Source organism: Sapajus apella, unplaced genomic scaffold (genome assembly GCF_009761245.1).
Source record: "Sapajus apella isolate SASKATOON/1434 unplaced genomic scaffold, GSC_monkey_1.0 scaffold88, whole genome shotgun sequence".
Lineage (NCBI taxonomy): Eukaryota > Metazoa > Chordata > Mammalia > Primates > Cebidae > Sapajus > Sapajus apella.
In genome coordinates, this window is record NW_022437028.1 from 4,663,119 (window position 1) to 4,673,764 (window position 10,646).

The 10,646-nt window shown below is 53.2% G+C and overlaps 1 protein-coding gene across 1 annotated transcript in view; it reads right to left on the minus strand.

The window, feature by feature from the left end:
- CLIP2 (CAP-Gly domain containing linker protein 2) overlaps positions 1-10,646 on the minus strand; it is an 89,228-nt gene that overhangs the window by 46,210 nt on the left and 32,372 nt on the right. The window contains exon 3 of the mRNA XM_032254891.1: positions 4,386-4,936. Within this exon, the coding sequence (XP_032110782.1) occupies positions 4,386-4,936 (551 nt within the window). The remainder of the gene's footprint in view (positions 1-4,385; positions 4,937-10,646) is intronic.

Below are 10,646 nucleotides of genomic sequence, written 5' to 3' on the forward strand. Positions count from 1 at the left end.
TGAGCCGAGATCGCGCCATTGCACTCCAGCATGGGTAACATGAGTGACACTCCGTCTCAAAAAAAAAAAAAAAGAATTCCAAGAATAAAAATTAAACGTTAAAAAAAAATTTAGAAGAAAGAAAAAATTAGTGTTTCTTTAAAAAATAAATAAATAAAAATTAAAAAAAATAAAAAATAAAAAAAAAGTGCTGGGCACAGTGCCCAGTGTGAGCTATGCCTCCCAGAAAGCAATGTTTCAACCATACGATGCAACCTACCTAAAGGTTGAGAAGTCAAGGTCAAGGCAGCCCAGCCCCCTTGCTGCTGCTGACCCTGCAGACAGGCCAGGGCCTGGCAGACACTTGTAGAGCAGTGGCAGTGCCCACCTCGTGCCCATGTCTTGCACACCATGCTGAGACGGTCAGAAGGTCCCACTCCCTGCAGGGAGAGCCGGTGCAGCGGGCATCCCAGGCAGAATCGAACGGGGTCAAACCAGCTGCTCCCCAAACCAGGGACCAATTTGGGCTGGTCAGTAACCCCCAGAACCTCCACTTCCCACCCCAACAGAGTCACAGGCCCATGCCCAGGACACTCCCACGACATCAGCCAGACTGTGCACAGCCATAGCTCCCTGCAGACTATGACACATTCTCACACCCACCAGTTCTCTCTCTCTCTCTCTCTCTCTCTCTCTCTCTCTTTTTTTTAAGACGGAGCCTCACTGTCGCCAGGCTGGAGTGCAGTGGCACGATCTCATCTCGGCTCACTGAAACCTCTGCCTCTCGGGTTCAAATAATTCTCCTGCCTCATCCTCCCAAGTAGCTGGGACTACAGGTGTGCACCACTGTGCCCACCTAATTTTTTTTTTTGTATTTTTAGTACAGAAGGGGTTTCACCATGTTGGCCAGGATAGTCTCCATCTCTTGACCTCGTGATCCACCCGCCTCAGCCTCCCAAAGCGCTGGGATTACAGGCGTGAGCCACTGTGCCTGGTCCCCTCTTGCCCCCTCCAATCCCATCTCCACCAAGCAGCAGATGTGATTTCCTTGGCCCATGAATCTGTCACGCGGCTTCCACAGCTCCCTCAGCTCTTAGAGCAAAGCCCCGGCTCCATCCCAGGTCCCTGGCCCCGTGGGGTCACCCAGGTCAGCCTCTGGGGTGTGATCTTTCCCTGGCTTCCCCCACTGCCCACTCAGCCAGCCTCCCTGCTCTGTCGAGTTTCTGGGTTTTTGCTTTTTTTTTTTTTTGAGACGGAGTCTCACTCTGTCACCCAGGGGGAAGGCAGTGGCGAGATCTTGGCTCACTGTGACTGTCTCCTGGGTTCAAGTGATTGTCCTGACTCAGCCTGCTGCGTAGCTGGGACTACAGGCGTGCGCCAGCATGCCCAGGTAATTTTTGTATTTTTAGTAGAGACAGGGTTTTACCCTATTGGTGAGGCTGGTCTCGAATTCCTGACTTCAGGTGATCCAACCGCCTTGGCCTCCCAAAGTGCTGGGATTACAGGTGTGAGCCACCGCACCCAGCCTTTGCTCACAGTTTCTCGTCTCTCAGGCCACGGGTCTCTGCCTGGCACAGTGCTCCAGCCCCACATCAATAGGGCCAATGCCAGGCCATTGCCTGAGTTCTGCCCTCACCCCATTCCTCAGGGCAGCCTCCCCATCAGGCCAGCCCCTGAGAGTACCCCGGCACATGGCAGAGTCTGTAGGGAGACACCAATGTCTGCCACCACTGGCCTGTGGTCTCTCTATCCTGTAAGCTGGAGCGGCTGGAGGGCAGGAACCATATCTGGCCATGCTCACCACCAGATCATCCAGGGGAAGTTCAGGCACGGTGGCATGAGCCTGTAGTCCCAGCCTCTTGGGAGGCTGAAGCAGGAGGATCGCTTGAGTCCAAGAGTTTGAGGCTGCAGTGAGCTTTGCACTACCGCACTCCATCCTGAGTGACGGAACAAGACCCTGTCTCAAAAAAAAAAAAAAGCAGAGCCCTCACCCTCGCCAGGGCAGAGAGGGACACAGCTCAGTGAACAGTAGGCAAGCACTTGTCACTTGTCACGGCAGACAAGTTATTAAACTTCCCTGAGCCTCAGTTTCCCCATCCATAAAGTGAGGATGATAAAATCACATCACAGCACAGGCTTGAGGATTCAACGGGGCCATGGGTGTAAATACTTCCTCTCGTTCCCCTGCCCGCAACCCCAAAGCTCTTCCCAGAAAGCTCCAGGAGAAACCTTCGCCAGGTCCCCAGAGCAGAGAGGGAGGACTCCAGGCAGCAAAATCCTTTTGCGGGTCCCTGCTCTGGGTCCCCAGACCCCCCGCCCTTCTCTGCTCGGCCTTGGAGCTCCGAGCCTGTGCTCCTCATTTCGGGTTGGAATAACCTCCCACCTTCCCCAGGAAGCCTTGTAGACTGGACACAGGGACCCCTGTCCCCTCAACAGCTCCTCACACCCCAGGCCCAGAAGGTCCCATCAGGGCCTTCCCTGTACCCTGTGAGTCACTTCCCAAGGACAGCACAACACAGCCCTGTCCCATCCATCTGACCACCACCAGCCCAGGTCGCCGCTGTATTCAGACTCCAGAAGACTGGGGGGTTACCGTCCCCTTTCCAACCTGGCCCCAAAAGCGGGGACTAGTGGAGAAGAGGGGCCTGGGCGGGAAGCTTTCGGCTTCAGTGACCCACTACGCTCAACCTCAACAACTCTGATCACTCGGGTTGCAGCTGATAAGGCATCTGCACCTGGCCCTGGGCAAGGGGCCATCATCATTATTATTAATTATTATTATTATTATTATTTGAGACAGAGTCTCCCTCTGTCATCCAGGCTGGAGTGCAGTGGCGTGATCTCAGCTCACTGCAACTTCCGCCTCCTGGGTTCAAGTGATTCTCCTGGCTTAGCTTCCCAAGCAGCTGGGACTATAGACACAAGCCATCATGGCTGGCTAATTTTTGTATTTTTAGTACAGAAAGGGTTTCACCATCTTGGCCAGGCTGGTCTCAAACTCTTGACCTCAGGTGATCTGCCCGCCTTGGCCTCCGAAAGTGCTGAGATTACAAGTGTGAGCCACCTCGCCCAGTTTTATTATTATTATTGAAATAGGGTCTAGCTCTGTCACCCAGGCTGGAGTGCAGTGGCACAATCTCGGCTCACTGCAATCTCCGCCTCCCAGGCTCAAGCCGTCCTCCCACCTCAGCCTCCTGAGTAGCTGCGATTACAGGCACGTACCACCACGCCCAGTCATTTTTTTTTTTTTTTGTATTTTTTGTAGAGATGGGGTCTCACTATGTTGTCCAAGTTGTTCATGAATTCCTTGGCTCAAGCGATTCCTCCACCTCAGCCTCCCAAAGTGCTGGGATTACAAGCATGAACCACTGTGCACGGCCAGGACCAGGGGTGCTGGGAACTCCAGTTCCCAGACTTTTCCAGTACATGCCTGGCACATGCATGTGAATGGGCTGGATCAATAGGTAATATCAATAACAGCCAAAATGTATGGGGTACTTAGTATTAGGCACCGTGTGAACAAATGATATATTTTAACGCATTTCCAACTATGAGTGAGGTATGATTAAAATTCCCATTTTGGGGCAGGCCAGACATGGTGGCTCACACCTGTAATCCCAGCACTTTGGGAGGCCGAGGTGGGCAGATCACCAGGTCAAGAGATCGAGACCAGTCTGGACAACATGGTGAAACATGTTAGCTGGGCATGGTGGTTTGCACCTGTAGTCCCAGCTACTCCGGAGGGAGGCTGAGGCAGGAGGATTGCTTGAACCTGGGAGGCGCCTTGGTGACAAAGTGAGACTCCATCTCAAAAAAAAAAAAAAATCCCATTTCAGTCAGGCACAGTGGCTTACACCTGTAATCCCTGCACTTTGGGAGGCCGAGGCAGGCAGATCACCTAAGGTCAGGAGTTCGAGATCAGCCTGGTCAACATGGTGAAACCCCATCTCTCCCAAAAATACAAAAAGTAGCCAGGCGTGATGGCGGGTGCCTGTAATCCCAGCTACTCCGGAGGCTGAGGCTGGAGAATTGCTTGAACCCAGGAGGTGGAGGTTGCAGTGAGTCAAAATTGTGCCACTGCACTCCAGCCTGGGCGACAAGAGCAAAATCCCATCTCAAAAAAAAAAAAAAAAAAAAATCTCATTTTACCTATACAAAGAGCGAGGCCCAGAAAGTTTAAGACACTTGCCCAGGGTCACACAGCAACAGTCTCCAGGGCCCACACTGCCTGTCTCTCTTGTCACTCTGTATGGTCCTGATAAGGAACACGAGTCCCAGGCTGGACCCTGTCTGAGCCCGCTTCGAGTCCTATCCCTGCCCAGCCCCGGATGTCCAGCTTGGCCATGTGGGGTGGGGCAGTGGAGGGAAGGGAGGCTGGGCCCAGAGCCCATAGTGCCCGCACTCACCAGCACACGGTCCCCCAGGCGCAGGTCCTTGTCACCCCGCTTCACAGAGCCGCTGTCCGAGAGGTTGGAGCCCGACTCGTTGCCCGTCTTCACGGAGCTGTTGAGGACACTCTCCCGCAGGGGGATGACGCGGCTGGTCAGCGGGGGTGTGGCTGTGCCCGAATGCAGTGACAGGTTCTGGGCAGTCAGCGACTCCACGGAGTGGGCATCGCTACCCGAGCCCTCGGCCGTGGGCTGCCGGGTCAGCTTGGAGGGCCGTGTGAAGATGCCCTGGAGAGCCGGGCACTCGAAGTAGCGCACGCCACCCACCGCGCCGTCATTCTTGCCCACCGGGTCATCCAGCACCACGCCAGCCCACTGGCCCGGCGCAAACTGCGTCTCGCCCAGGTACTGCACCACGCCTGGCTTCACGCCGTTCACCCATACCCGCTCGCCCACCACAAAGTCCCCCAGGAAGTCATCGCCCACTTCGGCCGCCTTGGGGCCTGGCTTCTCGGGGGCGGCAGCTACGGCCGCGGAGGGTCCCGATGACTGCTTGTGTAGCGGGGAGCCTGCGGAGAAGGAGGAGAGGGAAAAAGGTGGCTGTTAGGGCTGGCTGGGACTGGCCCCTGGGTGGCCCCAGGAGCACAGAGTCTAGGGATGGGAGGTGGCTGATTTGTATTTTTGGTAGAGATAGGAATTCACCATGTTGGCCAGGCTGGTCTCAAACTCCTGACCTCAAGTGATCTGCCCACCTTGGCTTCCCAAAGTGCTGGGATTATAGGCATGAGCCACCACACCCAGCCCATATTTATTTACTTTTTGAGACAGGGTCTTGGTCTGTCACCCAGGCTAGAGTGCATTGGTGAGATCATGGCTCGCTGCAGCCTTCACTTCTGGGGCTCCACAATCCCCCGACCTCAGACTCCTGAGTAGCTGAAACCACAGACAGCTGCCACTACAATGGGCTGAGTTTTGTATTTTTTGTAGAGACGAGGTCTCACCATGGAAACCAAGGCAGGCATGGTGGGCTGTCTCCCCCACTATTCCAGCCCTCCAGACAGTCCCCAGGAAAGTACACCCTCAGAAGCAGTGTTTTCAGGCTGGGTGCAGTGGGTTATGCCTGTAATCCCAGCATTTGGGAGGCTGAGGCAGCTGGATCACCGGAGTTCGAGACCAGCCTGACCAACATGGTGAAATCCCGTCTCTACTAAAAATAAAATAATTAGCCAGGTGCGGTGGCACGCGCCTATAATCCCAGCTACGTAGGAGGCTAAGGTGGGAGGATCACTTGAACCCAGGAGGTGGAGGCTGCAGTGAGTTGAAATCATACCACTACACTCCAGCCTGGAGGAAAAAGAAAGACTTCATCTCAAAAAAAAAAAAAAAAAAAAAAAAAAGCAGCAGCAGCAACGGCTTCCCACTGCTCAAGGAAACTCCAAGTCCCCGGCCAGGGATGAAGCCGTTCTCAAGCATTACGAGCCACTTCCCCACTGGGTGGGCTCAGGTCCTCAGCTGTTGACCCGAGATCCCCCCCACCGTGGCCCCCATATGGGGCCCAGGTGTTGTGCAAGTGGTCAGTGAGACCCCCATCCTCGTCCTCGGACAGTGACAGGGCCCACAAATGGCTCCCAGCCTGTTTCCTAATAGAGGGACACAGCCACAGACTTCCTGCATAAAGACATCCCCTTCTGTCTTTCTTGGGAAAGGAAAGAAAACCCTAGTTCTCTCCTGGGCCTTCCCATCTGTTCCCTCCCCAAGCTGCAGCCAGCCTAAGGCCTCAGGGTCCACAGACCCAGGAAAGTGGAAGGGTGGCTAGGGTCACAACCAGTGTGGGCAGCATAGCAAGACCTCATCTCTCCAAAGAATAAAAAATATATAGAAAGAAATAAAATAATTAAAACAGCAGCTGCATTTATGTAGTGCTAACTGCATGCTCCTCAATGGATGGGGCACTTTTTTTTCTTTTTTTTTGGAAACAGTCTCGCTCTGTCACCCAGGCTGCAGTACAATGGCACGATCTTGGCTCACTCCAACCTCTGCCTCCCAAGTTCCAGTGATTCTCCTGCCCCAGCCTCCTGAGTAGCTGGGATTACACGCATGTGCCACCACACCAGTCTATTCATTGTAAGCATACATTATATTCTTATCTTGCAGATTTGGAAACAGGATAAGAGACCTGCTCAGGTCACCCAGGCCGAGTAGGGCCCAGCTGATCTGGCTTTGGAATCCTCCTTTTTTTTTTTTTTTTTTTTTTTGAGACAGTCTCACTCTGTTGCCCAGGCTGAAGTTCCCAGGCTGGAGTGCAATGGCACGATCTCTGCTCATTGCAACCTTTGCCTTCCGGGTTCAAGCCATTCTCATGCCTCAGCTTCCTGAGTAGCTGGGATTATAGGCACGCGCCACCATGCCAGGCCATTTTTTTCTTTTTAATTTTAGTAGAGATGGGGTTTTGCCATGCTGGCCAGACTGCTCTCAAACTCCTGGCCTCAAGCGATCCTCCAGCCTTGGCCTCCCAAAGTGCTGAGATTATAGGTGTGAGCCACTGCGCCTGGTCAGAACGCTCCCTCTTGACCTCGCACAGGGGGTGCCTGGCAGGTGCCAGCTCCTACCCCATATCCATTTCTTTTTTTTTGAGATGGAGTTTCACTCTTATCGCCCAGGCTGGAGTGCAATGGTGTGTTCTCAGCTCAGTGCAACCTCCGCCTCCAGGGTTCAAGCGATTCTCCTGTCTCAGCCTCCTGAGTAGCTGGGATTACAGGCACGTGCCTCCATATTCAGTTAATTTTTGTATTTTTAGTAGAGACAGGGTTTTCACCATGTTGGCCAGGGTGGTCTCGATCCCTTGACCTCATTATCCACCCCGCTCTGTCTCCCAAAGTGCTGGGATTACAGGCGTGAGCCACCGCATCTAGCCCCCTATATCCATTTCTAGGGCCCTTTCCTGTGCAGAGAGAGCTCTGTGACCTCTGGTAACTGAACAGAACCATGGTAGTTCAGGTAAGGCCTGTTTCTACCTGCCCCCTGTGCAGGGAGCCCAGAGAAGGGTCCCCAGGTTGAAGGTAACCCAGCATGGCTATTCCTGGTGAGACGCTGCCTGCTCAGCTGTCCTGTCCCCAGCTGTCCCGGCCCAGCGGACCCTCAGGTCATCTCTCCCTGACTCTCGCCCCTCCCAGGAGTCACAGGCCCAGGGACCAGTTGTTTCAACAGCTGCAAAAATCCAAGCCACGAGCCCATGGCAACTGCACATGGGTACTTCGCTTCATTCTTCCTCTTAGTAGGGGGACCCTCAGCTGTCCCCGCATCACACAGACAAAACCCTCTTCAGATTCCCTGCATGCTGAGGCGTTTTCAGCTTCCCGCAGTTGGGAAACCATGGGAAATTCCCCCTCCCTCCAGGGAGTCAGCAGAGACACACTGGCTTGGCCAGGGCCAGCCAAGTGGATGGTTTTCCGTATCAGTGGCTCAGTTTCCTCATAACGTAACGAAGGACGAGGTCAGAAATAGGAAGGGTCGGCCAGGCGCAGTGGCTCACGCCTGTAATTCCAGCACTTTGAGAGGCCAAGGCAGGTGGATCACCTGAGGTCAGGAGTTCACGACCAGCCTGACCAACATGGAGAAACTGTGTCTTTAACAACAACAACAACAAAATAGCTGGGCATACTGGCGGGCACCTGTAATCCCAGCTACTCGGGAGAGGCGGGAGAATTGCTTGAACCTGGAAGGTGGAGGTCGCAGTGAGCTGAGATGGCGTCATTACATTCCAGCCTGGGTAACAAGAGCGAAACACCGTCTCAGGAAAAAAAAAAATACACATACAAAACAAAAAACAAACAAAAAAATTAAAATAAACCTCCTACATGTGGTTGATCCATTCCCTAGACAGTGATTCCCCTTCAGACAAGAGGCACAGGGGAATTTACTCCAAGTTTCAAGTTCAAAGCATGACAAGGGCCTAAGGACACCAGGGAAGGGGGCCACAGCTGGCAGTGTGGTCCTGCAGTGGGTGGGGATAATGAGGGCGCCCAGATGACGCATTCTTCCCTCCGCCTTGGAGGATGCAAGTCCTGCCCTGCCTGAGGAAGAGGGGACTGGCCTTTTCCATTGCTGCCCAATCTCACCAGCAGGGACCCCATTTCCTGAGACCTACTAGGTCAGACCCTGTGTCAGACACTGTGGACAACAGGCACGGCCAAACGAGGCCCGGCAAGGGGATAGAGTGTGGATGCCAGCAGCTTCAATTCGGCTCACTGGGTCACCTATGTAAGTGAGGAAGGGACCCAAAGTGTGGGACCCAGGGGAGGGGGAGAGGGGCTCCTCCTTGAATGGAGGTGTGGGTATTTCCCATGACCTCTTGTCTCAGAAAGACAGAGCTGGCTCCCCCATCTCCTCAGAGAAGCCTTTCATGACTGCTTTATCTAAAACTCATCACCCCGGCCAGGCACGGTGACTCACGCCTGTAATCCCAGCACTTTGGGAGGCCAAGGCAGGCAGATCTTGGGGTCAGGAGATCGAGACCATCCTGGCTAACATGGTGAAATCCCGTCTCTACTAAAAATACAAGAAATTAGCTGGGTGTGGTGTCAGGCACCTGTAATCTCAGCTACTCGAGAGGCTGAGGTAGGAGAATTGCTTGAACTGGAAAGGCAGAGGCTGCAGAGAGCTGAGATCCTGCCACTGCACTCCAGCCTGGGCAAGACAGTCTCAAAAAAAAAAAGAAAGAAAAGAAAAAGGAACAAACAAATTGACCCCATTTGCTCCACTCAGTCAAGATCGAGACCTGCCTCCTCGAGGACCTCACAGCCAACATCCTCAACCCACAGGGGCTCCTTCCTCAGCCCTGGGCAAAGCTCCCCACCACCCTCCCCAGCTCAGGAGGCCCCGCACCCACCCATGCGCTCAGGCTGCAAACTCCATCGCTCTACCGGCTCACCCTTCCCCCAGTCTAGCAATTCCACAGAAGAAATCACTCCTAATTCATTTATGCCTCCTTCTCAGGGCTCAGAGGCTCACCTAACTTTTTTTTTTTTTTTTTTTAGATGGAGTCTCGCTCTGTCACTCAGGCTGGAGTGCGGTGACACGATCTCGGCTCACTGCAACCTCCGCCTTCTGGGTTCAAATGATTCTCCTGCCTCAGCCTCCTGAGTAGCTGGAATTACAGGGGCCCACTACCACACCCAACTAATTTTTTGTATTTTTGGTAGAGACAGGGTTTCGCCATTTTGACCAGGCTCAGCTCGAACTCCTGACTTCGGGTGATCCACCCACCTCAGCCTCCCAAAGTGCTGGGATTACAGGTGTAAACTCAGCCAGAAATAAAATATTTTCAAAAGAAAAAATAAAATAAGGGAATGCACTCTTTGGCCTATTTCCAAAGGAAATAATTCAGAAAGGAAAAAAACTATCTTGACCTTCACACACACACACACAAACCTGAATCTCAGTCCCTGCAAACTGAGGAGCAGTGACATAAATTACGTGCACATCATTCAGATTATTAGGCAACCTTTAAAACATTATTTGTCCAGGTTCTGTGGGACAGGGTTTATGACGTGATTCTTGGGGACACAGCAGAGTTCAGGAGCACCCCCATGTCTAGCACAGGGCATAGTGGCCTGGGGTGGGGAAGAGGAACAAAAAATGAATCAATTAAGAAACACTGGCCAGGCGTGGTGGCTCACACCTGTAATCCCAGCACTTTGGGAGGCCAAAGCAGGCAGATCACCTCAGGTGAAGAGTTCAAGACCAGCCCGATCAACATGGAGAAACCCCATCTCTACTAAAAATACAAAAATTAGCCGGGTGTGGTGGCGTGTAATCCCAGCTACCCGGGAGGCTGAGGCAGGAGAATTGCTTGAACCCAGTAAGCGGAGGTTGCAGTGAGCCGAGATCGCACCACTGCACTCCAGCCTGGTGCCTGGCGACAGCATGAGACTCTGTCTCAAAAAATAATGATAATAAATAAATAAATAGCCGGGCGCGGTGGCTCAAGCCTGTAATCCCAGCACTTTGGGAGGCCGAGGCGGGTGGATCACAAGGTCAAGAGATCGAGACCATCCTGGTCAACATGGTGAAACCCCGTCTCTACTAAAAATACAAAAACATTAGCTGGGCATGGTGGTGCGTGCCTGTAATCCCAGCTACTCAGGAGGCTGAGGCAGGAGAATTGCCTGAACCCAGGAGGCGGAGGTTGTGGTGAGCCGAGATAATGCCATTGCACCCCAGCCTGGGTAACAAGAGCAAAACGCCTTCCCAAAGAAAAAAAAAAAAAAAAAAAGAAAT